Here is a 16,427-nt window from a genome sequence, read left to right on the forward strand (position 1 = left end):
AGAGGAAAACTACCCAAACACAAGGAAATGTGCCGCCTCCTTGACTGCATTATTCGGCTCTACTTATTTATGCGAGTCAGCCTTTTCCCACATGAAGATTATTAAAGCTAAATACTGTAGTGACCATAAATGTATTGAATTGTTATTGTGCCATAAAGGTTATTCAGTTATGCAAGGTACGACAACATATATTTTATAAATAAAGTATACTCAGTTTCTATATATATATATATATATATATATATATATATATATATATATATATATATATATACAGTGGTGTGAAAAACTATTTGCCCCCTTCCTGATTTCTTATTCTTTTGCATGTTTGTCACACAAAATGTTTCTGATCATCAAACACATTTAACCATTAGTCAAATATAACACAAGTAAACACAAAATGCAGTTTGTAAATGGTGGTTTTTATTATTTAGGGAGAAAAAAAAAAAATCCAAACCTACATGGCCCTGTGTGAAAAAGTAATTGCCCCCTGAACCTAATAACTGGTTGGGCCACCCTTAGCAGCAATAACTGCAATCAAGCGTTTGCGATAACTTGCAATGAGTCTTTTACAGCGCTCTGGAGGAATTTTGGCCCACTCATCTTTGCAAAATTGTTGTAATTCAGCTTTATTTGAGGGTTTTCTAGCATGAACCGCCTTTTTAAGGTCATGCCATAGCATCTCAATTGGATTCAGGTCAGGACTTTGACTAGGCCACTCCAAAGTCTTCATTTTGTTTTTCTTCAGCCATTCAGAGGTGGATTTGCTGGTGTGTTTTGGGTCATTGTCCTGTTGCAGCACCCAAGATCGCTTCAGCTTGAGTTGACGAACAGATGGCCGGACATTCTCCTTCAGGATTTTTTGGTAGACCGTAGAATTCATGGTTCCATCTATCACAGCAAGCCTTCCAGGTCCTGAAGCAGCAAAACAACCCCAGACCATCACACTACCACCACCATATTTTACTGTTGGTATGATGTTCTTTTTCTGAAATGCTGTGTTCCTTTTACGCCAGATGTAATGGGACATTTGCCTTCCAAAAAGTTCAACTTTTGACTCATCAGTCCACAAGGTATTTTCCCAAAAGTCTTGGCAATCATTGAGATGTTTCTTAGCAAAATTGAGACGAGCCCTAATGTTCTTTTTGCTTAACAGTGGTTTGCGTCTTGGAAATCTGCCATGCAGGCCATTTTTGCCCAGTCTCTTTCTTATGGTGGAGTCGTGAACACTGACCTTAATTGAGGCAAGTGAGGCCTGCAGTTCTTTAGACGTTGTCCTGGGGTCTTTTGTGACCTCTCGGATGAGTCGTCTCTGCGCTCTTGGGGTAATTTTGGTCGGCCGGCCACTCCTGGGAAGGTTCACCACTGTTCCATGTTTTTGCCATTTGTGGATAATGGCTCTCACTGTGGTTCGCTGGAGTCCCAAAGCTTTAGAAATGGCTTTATAACCTTTACCAGACTGATAGATCTCAATTACTTCTGTTCTCATTTGTTCCTGAATTTCTTTGGATCTTGGCATGATGTCTAGCTTTTGAGGTGCTTTTGGTCTACTTCTCTGTGTCAGGCAGCTCCTATTTAAGTGATTTCTTGATTGAAACAGGTGTGGCAGTAATCAGGCCTGGGGGTGGCTACGGAAATTGAACTCAGGTGTGATACACCACAGTTAGGTTATTTTTTAACAAGGGGGCAATTACTTTTTCATACAGGGCCATGTAGGTTTGGATTTTTTTTCTCCCTAAATAATAAAAACCATCATTTAAAAACTGCATTTTGTGTTTACTTGTGTTATATTTGACTAATGGTTAAATGTGTTTGATGATCAGAAACATTTTGTGTGACAAACATGCAAAAGAATAAGAAATCAGGAAGGGTGTATATATATATATATATATATATATATATATATATATATATATATATATATATATATATAGCATTTTTAATGCAGGTAGATCATTTCGACCTGGTCATTTTAAAAGTAGCTCGCAAGCCAAAAAAGTGTGGGCACCCCTGTTCTAGAGCTTGTTATTATATACATATTTAGAATTACCATATTAAATTTAATGGCAACCTTAATAACTTCCTTTAAATTATGTATTAAATTATTATAAATTGTGAGCAAGTTCCCTTCCAGCGTTGTGCCTTTTGAAGTGGAATTTGATACTTGCTGTGTACTTCTCACTTCAAATTGTGCAAAAAGCTTGTGATAAGAACTGAAAACAACAGTGTTATGGTCCAGTCCATCCTAAATAAATGTCTCAGCTAATCACTAGTATGAAGTTCTGTAAAACAAATACATTCACTGTTGAAGTCTAGGAATACATCACATACCATACAGAATATGCTGCACTCGCCAATACAGCCTTTTTCTTTACAACACATTGGATTTTTACTTGACACATACTGCCGAAATGGACATACTCGCATTTTTTTAATCAAAACACTTTTCAGTCAAAATTCAAATGTGATAAAGAAATTGTCTAATCTTGCAGAATCAATCCTTTTTCCTTTCTTTACTAATTATCATTGTCAATGACCACTTTTAGTCTGGTTCTTAATTTAAAAAAATGTGTTACAACAGATAAGGTTACTATGGCAGTAAATTATAAATCAATTAACCAGATGATTTTAATTTGTGTATGCTGTATCATACTTATGACATGAAAATAGATCCTCAGTTATGGTAGTGTTAATGCTTGTGCCAGTGAGTGCAAGTGAGGAAACTATTGTGCAGTCAGAAATGGGTTTCATCAGCTTAAAATTAATATACTATTGAACATGGGCCAGTGGCTGCCAATCATGTTGATAAACAGAAGTGATATCTCCAGCCTCTAACTGAACTGTCACTAAGACAGCTCCTGACTCAATTTTACTGTCATCACTTTCTCATGTTCAATTTCTGGAGAATCCAGCAGAAAGTGACCATCTGTTGAACTGTCATAATCACCTGGGTCAACATCAATATCACCATCTAGCAAATCGTTTACATCAAAAGTATAGCCAATGACTGCATTCAGATCTTTCGGGTTACAAATGATCAAGCTGAGACCCTGAAAATATGTTAAAATCAGAATAAACAAATGTTGTCAGTTATAATATTGAATTAAATAAGCTCTAGATCTTGACACAGTACATTACCATGACTACCTTTAGTTAGTGTTGGTTTTTTTTCCCCATAAAACAAATTAATTGAATCAAAGCCATTTTGCCTGCACACCTTACAGCTGGATGAACTAATGATACCACTAGATGGCAGCAGAACCTGTCCTTTTCGTGACTACAATGGTAAACAAATAGAATATGTATATTTGGCTGTTTTTAACATATGATGGCTTCTGGCAAGACATAATGAATGAAATGCTGGAATAAGCATTTATATTGGGGAAAAGGACATTCTCCCTTCTTTGTTGGTTTTAAATTTTTGCTCATACTGTTGTACTCTCTTTCTCTTGGTTGGGGGTTGAATTCTGTTTTAAGTTTGTCTTGATTGTATGGAATGTTATATTCTTAAATTAACATATATATATATATATATATGTATGTATATGTTACACATGTGTGCATGGGAGTCAGCTAAAAGAACCAAAAGAAGGTAATTCCACGCCAGGCCAGGGGGTTGCGAGGTGCAGTACACCTTTCTCTTTTATCTCTGCAGACTAGACACGGGAAATTCTGCCTGAATCTGATGACGTCACTTCTGGTTCCAACTCTAAGAATGTCACTTCTGTTTCCAGGTCCTGATGATATTATTTCTGCAAACCTGCCTTAAAAGCAAGATAACCTCCAGTTTGTACTAATTTCTGTTTTGGACTCAACTCTGTACACATTTGTGCAACCTATTTGCCTTTTGCAGCTAGGATTCAAGTATACAATACATGTGTCAAGGCTATTTATTTTCACTATATATATATATATATATATATATATATATATATATATATATATATATTAGCTTCTTTATCACTGCCATTTCCCCTCATGATTAGAAACATTTCTGTCTATCTTTCTACAAACGTTTTACTTGCTGTCTTCCTCTCTGTGTTAGTAAAATATTTCAGTCGGTATGACACAGAATATTGGAACAAAACAGACAATGTTCATAATGATTTCTTATAGTTTGCAGTTTTCATCACTTTTTTTTTTAATATTGGTAATTCATTATCTGATATTAAATGTGTGTGTATATATTGTGATATGTGGCCGGCCTTTCATCCTGGCCAATACCCCCAGGCCGTCAGGTGGAGCCCTTCCTGCAGCATGCAGGTGCCCCGAATGCCAGCAGGGAATACTGGACAGTGTAGTTTTTATACTCAGCCCTGTTGGATATCTTGGGGCCCGCTAGAGGACGCTGCAGGGAGGCACAGAGACTATTTGCCTTATGCCCAGGAAGTACGTCAGAGTCACGTGGCCAAAGGGAACGATGTGCTTCCTGAGTGAAGAAAAGAAGGATTTTTTATCTGACCTGGAATTGTTCCAGGTCACATGGACAGAGAGGGTGAAACGCTTCCGGGTCAAGGACTATAAAATGGACAGTGAAACACTAGAGCGTTGAGCTGAGCTGGGTGGAAGGGTGGCAACGTGTCTGGGAGTGAGGAGGATTATTGTTTATTGATTGTGTTTGAGTATTGTGGAGAAGAGGGTGCTTTGTGCACTTTATTATTATAATAAATATTAATTTTGGACTTTTATCTGGTGTCTGGTCTGAGGGTTCAAGGGGTCGACAGTGCCTCTAATTACCTATATTATATATATATATATATATATATATATATACATATATATATATAAATAAAATGGATGGTTGGGGTGCCAATATTGTGGAAGGACTGGAGGACAGAGAGTGGTCAGGGCATTATCTCCCCTGGGTCGCTAGGTGGCAGACCTCAGAGTTGCTATGGTGCCACAGATTCCTCCAGGGCTTCATGAGAGTTCGCTGCAGCCCAGTTGGGTTATGTGGATACCACCAGGGCAGCTGCAAAGACTGTAGAACCCTATGATGTTGGGCTTCTGCCTGGGAGCACTTCCGGAAAATGCTAATGGGCCATCTGGAGTGCTCCCAGGTGCGGCTTAAACAGAGCCAGCTACTGCTACTCTGGAAGCCAGAGTTGGGATGAAAAGGATGAAGCTTGCTGGAGGAGGTGTGGAGGCAGAAAAGAAAGGAGAGAAGAAGAGAAAAGTACTGTGTGATGTGGACTGTGCTTGGTGCTGGTGGGAAACAGGTGAAAAGCAGGTGTCTGACATCATGCAAACCCTGGTAACTAATGCATATACAGATCCCCGTGACCCTGTAGTTAGGATATACCGGGTTGGATAATGGATGGATGGATGGATGGATGTATATATTTTGGTGATCGGCCGGGTCCCATGCCTGGCTGGGACGCTCCTTCCACATATGTTCCGGGGGAGCAACCATGGGCGTCTCACTCCTCTCCTGGGATGCTTGATGACAGCCTCCCTGGCTGACAATGGTGCCTCAGTTTCCCGCAGGGTTTCATGGGAGATGGACTTCTCCACAACCCTGTGGGGATCTGGGATGGCCGCCAGGGGGTGCTGCATGGATCCCAGAGCCCACCTGGACACCTCTACAGTCCCGCCCGGAGGTGCAATTAGCAACAGGTGATCAAGCACCTGGAGCACTTCCGGGTGGGTTATAAAAAGGGCCAGCATTCACCACTCAGGAGCCAGAATCGGGAAGAAGAGGATGAGGTTGCCTGGGAGGAGTGGTGGTGCCAAGGTGGAGAGAAAAGTGTGTGTTGGCTAAATGCTTGGTTTGGGACTGTGTTGTGGCTGGAGGGATTATGGGGAAGATGCGCCCTCCAGCTGAAGAAAAATAAAAAGTCTTGTTACTTTACACGTGCCTCTGCGTCAGTCTGTATCGGGTTGGGCGCAATATAGCGCCTTCTATCACAATATATACAGTATATACCTATATATGTATATATCTTTACATATCTTTATATATATAAAAAATCAAGACACCCAGGTGAAGATAACTTTAACAAATCACTTCTCCTCAGAAAAGGTGTCTGAATTTTTAGACTCAAACTTGCATCTTGTCAGGTGTGACCATGTTAAATGACCTTAGCTGCTTTTAATAACACCCAATGCACTTAGGTGAACTTTTGTACTGTCTTTTTGATTTTCTTGCTGTTTTTCTATTATTTTTAATATATATCGTCCTTTATATATTATTCCTTCATTGTATACTAAATCTTGGGAAAATTATCTTCTGACTTCCTAAATCCAGGTTTTATTTATTCATATCAGTTTGGATATTTTATACGTTCTTTATCGCCATATTATACTGTTTGTTCTGTTGTGTGTGGCCATTATGAAATGATTTTATGCTCTCCTAAAACATGCTCGTCTTTTCATTTATTTGTGTATAACAACATCTGGTGGCTGTTGTTAAGAGTCACTCGTAACTGCCACTGTACCTAGTTTCTAATTAAGGACAGACCACCAATTCAGCCAACAGCATGGATCTGACATTAAGATTATTTACACTGGGTAAAACAATTACTGTGAGTATTATACGGGACTTCAAATATTTTTCTTTATTGATACATATCATTGGTTAGAGAGTTCTTTAGTTTAATATTACATTTTATTGTAAAAGTTGATTTTTGATGTGAATATGTCTATTTTTTACTTCGCTTTTTTGATGTGGTTTATAAACTCATTTGTTTGTTACTAGGTACACCCATCCTATCATTGTTATTTGGTCTGTTGAGGTGTTTGTATGCCTAATTTATCTTTAAGAAATAAGAAATCTGACAAACAATCAAGCTCATTATATTTAGCTAACAGCTAATCTGACCCAATATCTCATCCAGACACTTCTTTAAGATCGTGAAGGTTTTTGCTTCTGTATGTTTCAGTAGTTTGTTCTAGATTCTTAGGACCCTTTTGGTACAGAAGTGCTTCCTGGCTCTAGTCCTAAATGCATTTCTGCTTAATTTCCAAAGGTATCCTCGAGTACATGTTTCACTTTTAAGCAGAAGGAACCTTGAGAACTTTGTCCTCTAAAAATACAGGTGAAATTCCGTTACAACGAAGTTCCAGGGACATAAAAAAAATTTCATTGTAATGAAAATTTTGTAGTAATGAGATTCTATATTTGTCGCTATAGTGTTAGATTTAACTTGCATCCAGGCTTTTGCAATCATTTCAATAGCTTCTTTTACGTTAGTTAGTTTTCAGCTCCTCCTGCCTACAAGTTATGCTGATGAGAATTTTTCTCAGCATTTTCTTGTGATGATACACTTTTCAGTGTGCGAATGATGCCCAAATCACTGCCATGCAATTGGGTGGGAGGAACTCAATGTGAACCTTATCTAAATATGGAAGCATGCTGTGGGCAGCACAGTTATCTATCAGAAGCAGAATCTTCCTTTTCTTCTTCTTCATTTTGTGAGGTTTCTGAAGCGCAATGCAGCGTCTGTGGAAGATTGTTTGTCTGTTGCCAGGGTAGGGTAACCACAGGCTCATAGTGCTGCAGCAGAGCACCATGGAAGAAAATCCGAAAACATTGCGGTTGCGCTATAGGCCCCTGTTGTCGATGAATGATGCAAGGAACATTATAAATGCAGGGAATAGTATTACTTGGCCACGACCCTGCCTGACTGCTGTGTCTGTATATATAAGAGTGGTAGTGCTGTTTCTGTTTCAAGCAGATTAAAGCTGGTTTTGCTAAAGTACTGACACTCAACCTCATGTTTTGGGGTGCAAGACAGTGACTCGCACATCACAGTATCCTTGTTACGTTGCCACAGCCAGTTTCCCAAAATATCTCAAGTCATCCAAGCTCGCTGGATCACTTTATACTCACAGGGAAGGAATGTAACGTGCTTAAAACACTGAGGACTGGTCGACTTGCCAATGATGAGAGCAATAACTTTGTGCCTGCCAGTTGAATTGCAGAAAAGTACAGCGGTCAACCTTTGTTTAGATGGTTTTCCTTCTCAACATGGATCATCTTTGAGTGCTAAAGTGTGATGTGGTAGCAGCTGATAGAAGATTCCAGTCTCATCAGCATTGTAGATGTCTTCAGGCTCATAAGCTGAAATGATTTTCCTGATTTCATCTGCACACCATTCGTTTACTTTTTCAATTGGAACTGCAGATTCTTCTCCACTGATTGCTTTGGCTGCAATTCCAAAGCAATCTCGAAAGAGAATTAGCCAACCACAGCTGACAGTAAAATCTAATTCTAAAGTTTTACACCCCAAAACATGAGGCTGAGTCTCAGTACTTTAGCAAAATCAGCTTTATTCAGCTTGAAACAGGAACAGCACGTTTTTTTTATTGTAGCGGGATCTACCACTCTTTTCGGAGTTGCATCGGCAGCGAGCCACTGCAGTGCTGTGAGTCTGCTGTTGCAACAGATAAACAGTCTTCCACAGACACGGTGAATGCTCTTCAGCTTGTCGTCCCATTGGGGGTGGTCCCAATAGAGTTTAGAAACCTTATACCAGTGACTTTACTTTTTCTTGAATGAGTGACACACTAATAGGAATGTTTCTTGAACGAGCATCTGCCATTTCTATAGGAGGGTGACAATGAGTTAAATTCCAATGGATGTTTTTCAAATGTTGATGAGCAGTAAGCAAAAGGTATCACTGAAAACCAAAGAAAACAAACAGCAAAAAAAAAACAGTTTGAAGAAAGAGAACAATTTACAATGTTTGTGTTCGGGGATCGTTGTACACAACTGAGCTGCGACCACAGAACTAACTGCTCTGTGGATGATTCATTCAGGCATTTCAAGGTGTTTTGGACACTTGCTGAATGTATTTCATAGTAACGAGATTTCTGTCATATGGGGAAACTGTCAGGACCGTAAATATACTTTGTTATAATGAAAATTTCAATATAACGGAATTTCACCTGTATATGAACTACTGATAATGTTAACCGTGGCAAATTCAACTATGGTGAGGGGTTAACCAATTAATGATTCACATAGTACTTAATTAAAAGCTAAAGAACTTGCAGGGATACTTGGACTGTTGTTCTTCTGCATGGGCCTGGTGGCAGGCTGACCCACATAGCCCACTTACGTGCAGCTCATTCTGAAGATGCAGTGTGGGTCTAACATATGGATTTGCAACCCATATGGTGAAGGATGTGGGTCTGCAGATATGCCATTCAGACCCTAGCTTGAAAACATAAATTCTTAAAATACCAAACTAAATAAGTATATTCAATTGCCTGGTCTACTTTAGTTTATATATTTGTTATTTTCTTCATATCATTGCATGCATGAAAACGTAGTCTAGGAAATTATTAGCAAAGGAAAGTGAGTTCAACACTTCTAACTCCTTAAATGCAAAGTTTAAATTCAGGTTATTCTGGTTAGTTTGAGGAAAGTTTTATTAAATCTCCAGTGTTAGTTTCATGCTTGACATGTCTGACATCATGCATGTACAAACAAACTAAGATGGAGTTACATGCTATAGCCTTCTGATGGCAGCACAGATACTGGATATGGGTTTGTTTTAGAAGTTGCCAGCTATTTCTGTTAACTTCCTCAGCTGAACAATTAACAGATTTTTTTTTCTTTATTTAAGGCGCTGACCACCAAAACCAAAAATACATGCTTCTGACATTGTGCTTTGTCTACACGGACATCATAGAACAGAAGATTTGTCCTAAGCTGCACAAATAGGAGCTTAAAATGTTGTTGTTTTAAATGTCAATTGCACTTTCTCCTATCTTTTCCACACTTATTAAATAACCAGTAACGTACTAAAGTATTTCGGCATGCCATTCCAAAATTAACATTGTGTTTGTATTTCTGTCCACTGCATATATCACACCATGGTGCATGTTTACATAAACTGTTATACATGCTTTAAAAAGTAGCAACAATATGGATGGACAACTGTTTTATACACCTGTGAATGCATTTATTGCTATATAAAACTATAAATACTGTACAAAATGACACCCCAAATGCCCATTAATTTTAATAATTGCATTAAGACATAGAGGCACTTTGTCAAACTAGAAGTAAATGGCCAGGTGCTCACACTCTTTCCCTTCAAGGCCTTCTTCAGGCTTTGTCCCGTCCCCTTCCTCCCATTTACATAAGCGGTCCGAGGAGCGAGCTTTACACCGAGGCCCCAGCTGTTACTGTTCTCTTGACTTGCCAATTGCCTGAACTGTGTAGAAGAAATCCGCATCCAATGCAGCTGTGTGAGAAAATGCGACCTAAGGCAGCATGTTTTTAACAAGGGAATATAAGCTACAACATCCTTACATAAAATTCATACAGCTTCTTTTTGATTTTTTATTTTTCTTAATGTAAACTTGTTATTTCTTAGACAGGACCAGGGTTCTTCATGTATTCACCATGACATTTAGTTCCACACTGTGAAGAAGGCGTTCTTTTCACAATGTTTAAAGTTGTGACCACAAAGATTCGAATACCAGTTAACTAGTCTGCAATAGCTCATAGGAATTTGAAAGGACCATCCAGCTTTAAAATATTCCTTGCTCATTACTTGCTTTGATATGTATACACATAGAATAGAGAAAAAATCTAGACCGCTTCTTTTAGAAGTTAAGGGGTACTGTCCATATACAGTACATCTAGCTCTGCAAACCACAGATCAGAGCGGTACAAATTGTATTTTTTTATACTCAAGTCTGCATAATGTGGATTTTTCTAAAAATAAATACCTTACACACTTGCAGTATGTAAAACATGACATGTGATAACAAATGAATTGATAAAAACTCTCACAGCAACTGTGAACATAGCCAGCTCACCTAATTCTCATAGCATGATGCAAACAAAGATTTGCACAGACAGTGTATCCTTTTCTCTGACATGTACAGTATAACCTCCTGATTGTTTAACGTTAATACCAAAGTAAATAATATACACCTAGACAAAGGAACAGGGCAGACTGTCACACTGCATTTGACAAGTTCACCTAGATTTAATTTAATAAAGCATCACTACTTTTTTCCTGCATTTGCAATATAATTAACATATAATTTATTTTCCAAAGTGTTATAATGTTCTTAACTTTGTGAGTTACAAATAAAACAAGATGAAAAAGATTACATATTAATTTGGCTTGAACCTCTAAATTTGCACTAGATGAACACATTTGTTGAAAATTCCCAATATTTTTAATCATGCTAGAAATGTATACGGCAAACATCAAGGCAAGCCAGTGCTCCAGACTGAATAGATGCTTATCTCTCAGTAATTAACCTCTCTATTTCATTACAGTCTTTCTTTGGTATGATTTTGCAAACCGGGCTACATCATATGATGCTCACAAATGATTTCTGTCCTTCATTAGAACAATTTCAACATAACAACGTTTTAGGCAAATAAATAACACATTGCTACTTCTAGTTTCTGGGTATCGTTTAAGTAGACATTGCTTTCCTCATCTCCTAGTTCTACCTCTAGATTCATACCAACCCTTTTATGTGAATTCATAAAGGCTAAACCATCCATCCACATCAAGCCTCTTAATTCCAGTTTAGGCCAGAGGAAGTATAATTATAATTGCTATAGAATTTTGCACATGAACCTTTTATTGTACCAGCACACAATTAGTTCAGAGTTCAAAGTCTTCACTTGTTTACAGAATATATGTAAGAGCTCTAGAAGATGGAGCTATGTTTAATGAATACCACTTATTTAGTAAGTTTCCTTTTTCCTACAAATATGATTTTGATAAGTGTACAATCTTTTCAAAAGTAGTTAAGGTTTGTTCACTTTTACAGAAATTTGACACAGTTAGAATATCTCATGGCATATAATTGAAATATTCTCAGAACACTTCAAAACACTGGCTTCCAAAACCTCAACCTACATCAACCTACATTAAGGTTGTTACAAGTGGAAGATCTGCTGAATTTTAAAACTTAGGTTCTGACTTCTTGTAGGACTTTAAAAGTTACTTAAGTCAGTGTCAGTAAAAAATAAGGTTTAATATATAGTTTTTCAATGATTTTAAAAAGTTTTTGTTCTTGAAATGAGTAGTTACATTTGTAAATGCTATAAATTGACAATACAGTGCCTTAGGATGGTGCTTATAATGAAAGGTCTAAATAAAATCAACTACCATTTTCATGATCAGATTTACGCAGTGGACTTTAAACTTCAAGGCTGATGACGGAGTTCACTTCTAAAACCTGTGGTGTGACACTGAGGAGATTGCTTAACTTGCCTGCACTCCAAGTGTAAAAATGATCTCTTATTAGTTGTCACACATCCTCCTGAACCTTTTATCTGCATTGAGTAAAGGTGTCAGCCGAGTATACGCTAACTAACAATACAGCGGGTTGGACTATTTGTTTAAATGTGGCACAACAGTGTAAATGCCATTAATGACTGCTAAAAGTGCCATATTCTGTCACAGGGATAGAAAAGAAAGAAAATAAAATGGGGTTGTGCCTTGTTAAATATTTTTTTGAAATGACCCCTCTGCTATCTTAAGCAATTTATTGTTCAATTAGTTTTAAAAGTACTGTTTCAAATGAGAAATATTTTATCTCCAAAGTAATCATTGTTGTGGAATATTAACACATGACAGATGTTTAAGATCAAGAAGAATATTTTCATTTGGTTATTTTTAACAAATATTTCATGGATTTAAGCTCTAATTTTAAAAGGAATTTCACAATTGGACACTGAGTGAACACATACACTCTTTGTAGAAGGAGCTTTAGATTTGCTATAAAACAATTTCCTTCATTTTTTTTAAGTGATACATCACAGAAAGAATTAATTTCTTGTTCGGTCTTTCAAAGCAGTTAATGGAACCAGCACTGGTGTATTATATCTGAACTTTCCATTTGAACCAGCACTTTAAGTCAGGCACTCGTTCTTAATTAAACACTGTTGAAGTTCGTAATGCTCCCTAAAATGGTTTAACAATAACACCGAGGAAGAGACCCCTAGTCCCCCAAGACACAGACACACGCATACACTCAAAGTAAGTGTTTAATTTCTTGAAAATATATACGGACGAAGCCAGCCCTGAATGGGGCGCCACTCCATCGTACAACTAGAAAAGAAAGTTGTTAGTTGATGTTGGAAAGTTTTTATTGCTTTATGGTACACCGTCATTTTTGTATTTGTTCTCAGTTTTAATATTTTGCACACGTATCCCATCCTGACCTGTTCGGCATAAGCAGTAAGGTTTGGTGGAAGTTCAGTGGCTGACACAAAACGTTTTAGTTTACCTGCAAAGGACTGACGTTCTGTTGCTTCCTCGCAGTAAACGCCGTCCAGGTGGAAATCTGTGTCCTCACTCCTTTTTTGTTTAGTGATTATTCGTCGGCATTACACTGTTGCCACGGATCACTCTAACAGGTCATTCACAATAATGGAACCACGCATGGCTAATACAACGCACCTACACGGTCCACCTCCCTGGCGGTCTTCTTACCGTATCGACTGTTGTCCTGACGGGTTCCGTGTACGGTAGCGTTTGGGAAAATCTCGAGATGAAACCCCGTCCTGCAGTAAAGCTGTCGTCGCCTTAAAATGCCATTCATGTGGGTGAAATCGCTATTCGATCCCTTCTGCAGCCTTCCTTCGATCTGCCCAAGTCGGTCGCTCAAAACACCCGGAGAGTCAGCCAATGTCGAAAACCCTGCAATATCTACTTCCAGTGGCCCGTGAAAGAGACCCACCTCTGCCATTCCAATTCTCAGGCGCAGGTTGAATTAACAGGCTAAAAAAAAGTTCCCTAAAACGTCCCGTTACTTAGATGTAAATACTTTATTCTATTGAATCACCATGTCGCACAAAGCGGATCTGAATGTTGTGAGGAAAAGCGTGCTTTATATACATTCAGCATACTCCCCTTCCAATGCCATTTTTATTTAAATAATTGACACGCCCTCCTGGCACACCGTCTTTAAACAGTCATTCTCGTGCTCGAATGAGATGTACATCCAGCTCCCCCCGCTGTCATTACCTATACAAATCCTCTACAATTGTGCTGTGCTTTTGTCATCAGCGAACAATCTGAAAAGAAACACACAAAAAAGTGGAAATCTTTAAGCATGGGGTGGATTATTAACATTTCATTTTTTTTCCTATGGATATATGATACCAGTTGTTATGCTTCTTGTGTGTGATAGCAACCTTACCGTTTGCGAGTTCTTTCGTGCTTTCCAAACTCATTTTTGAAGCAGACTTGCGCATTCCAGACTCTATCGGTGATCAAACGTTTTACAGCTTTGTCGAGTCAAACGGACGACGACTGCGGGTGTTTCTCTCAAACATTACAAAGAAAAAGAACGGCAAGGGGTGCTGTGTACCCTCATAAAGCTGCCTCCTGCGAAGTCTAACAGACTGTGGATTGTATCGTTCTTATTTACGCCAGTTTTAATTCATGTGAAACGTCCACGGGAGAAACTATTGACGTGGACATAAGACACTCGTTTCTTCTAAAGTTTTCTACTTAAAATGTATTTTACATGGAAATAAATTGGTGGGATATTAATACCTGTAGCCTTTGTTTGTAACTTTTTTGAACTCCCCTGTCTTTTTTAAACACCATCATGCAATGGATAGTACAGACTGGCATGGAATCTTGGCCCAGCCACTGATCTAGGGTTGTATGTCTGCATGGGGTTTTCTCGGGGTATTCTCCCTCATTTTCTATCGCTTCCCGAAGATGTGCCTGTTAGGTAAAAAGTAGATTCTAATCGGGGTGTTAGAAGCTACAGGCATATGCAGGAATGGGCACCATCATGAAGCTGGCACCAGCTTGGTTTCTGCCTTGTGCCCAGTGCTTCCAGGACAGGCCCTTACAGTTGTATTAGTTGGATTTGAAAATGTTATGGTAAAGTTTATACCTTTTCAGACGGATTTGTCTTTTACTGTTTATTTTTTCTGGTATATGCATATAAATGCTGTATCATTTTGTACTGTATTGTTACTTTACTAATACCATATTAGTTATGCTCTCCCATATTACTGCCTATATCTAACTTAAGGAATATCTCACACTCAGTGCCTGGCACAGGATTAACAACAGCACAGCTTTCTCAGTAAGCCCATGCACAGAGTACTCATTCCAGCCACAGAATTACCTGTCTTGAACCTTTCAAAACTAGTAAAGTGAAATCATCAGATTTTAAACACCAAGTTGTTTGTGCTGTTGATAGAAATCTTCCAAATATCTCTTTCAGTAAAAGAGTAAAAAAAAACTTGGATGATAGATGTAGCATGTGGAATTTGACTAGTTTGGCATATGATCTTATTTCATTACACTAAGAGAATGCTTATTTTTACCTTTATGCTTTATGTTCATGATTCGGATAGGTTTGTGCATCCTTGATGAGAGTTTTACCAGTTTCACTATGCTGTCCGCTTGTCTGTCCATGTGTGTGTCTGCAGCACACAACTTGTGATGGGTCAATTGGTCACTGTCAAACTTAGCATTTTTATTATAATTCTTAAATGTTAGAAACCTATTGATTGAGAAAAAGCTGTCCACAGCAACTGAATAGGATTGTCTCATCTACAGGAAGTGACCCTGTTACTTCCTTTATTGAAAAAGAAAACGTTTCAAATAAAAGTTCTGTGAAATTCAACAAAAGTGCACATTCTTTTTATGATACTTTTTCAATGTTACCAGCCCTTCCTGGCCTGCTGTACTTTTAAACTTACTAGAGAGATACATTTTACAGCCTACCAAACTGCAGCTATTTTTTTTTCTTTTCTCAAAAACTATTTTGCATGAAATCTGGACTGGAGTAAAAATATTTGTTTGAAATATTTTTGAAATCCCCAACCATTTTGGAACAATGGAATAAATCACCAAATCATGGGCAAGAAGATCTGGAATGTTCACTTGCATTTACTTCAGTCAAGTGAGAACTGATGTTGCTTGTGTTATTTATAATTTTTGTCCAAGGAACATAGACCTGCTTCCAATGAGTGATCAGAGAAATGGAGCAAAGTGTGCAACCCCGAGCCAGAATTTTTTAACGGCCATTCTCAGCAGGGATTTTCTCATGTGGTTGTTGTTTATATTACTGTTATTTCATTTCAGTTTTTTTTTATTTCCATACTACTTTTACCTCTCAGTTCTTTTTAGTTTATGTTTATTAAGTATTTACCATTTGAGAAAGAGAGGGAGAGAGATCTTTATTGACTCATAAAAAATGTGACAGCATAGTGAAATTCTTGAGCTGTAGTTACGGCGATGTATAAATAAATGAAAAATAGTAGCAGAAGATAAAAAAATAACAGTAAATAAATTAAACTAATACATTAAATAAGAGTGAAAAAAGTAACATACAGAACAATTACACATAAACCAGCAGGTGCATACAGTACACAGTGCAGGTTCTATTTCAGCTTATATTGCTGGTGAGTCACATCAGCTACTTTTTATTTTCTGAGAATCATTTCAGTTTAGTTTCTGGCTCAT

At 37.9% G+C, this 16,427-nt stretch overlaps 1 protein-coding gene across 1 annotated transcript in view; it reads right to left on the reverse strand.

The window, feature by feature from the left end:
• The window catches only part of fgf16 (fibroblast growth factor 16), a 73,674-nt gene extending 59,804 nt beyond the window's left edge, over positions 1–13,870 (reverse strand). The window contains exon 1 of the mRNA XM_028817002.2: positions 13,425–13,870. Coding sequence (XP_028672835.1) covers positions 13,425–13,680 — 256 coding nt within the window. The 5' untranslated portion in view covers positions 13,681–13,870. The remainder of the gene's footprint in view (positions 1–13,424) is intronic.
• Between the last annotated feature and the right edge of the window lie 2,557 nt (positions 13,871–16,427).

The sequence above is a fragment of the Erpetoichthys calabaricus genome, chromosome 12, assembly GCF_900747795.2.
Source record: "Erpetoichthys calabaricus chromosome 12, fErpCal1.3, whole genome shotgun sequence".
Taxonomy (NCBI): Eukaryota; Metazoa; Chordata; class Cladistia; order Polypteriformes; family Polypteridae; genus Erpetoichthys; species Erpetoichthys calabaricus.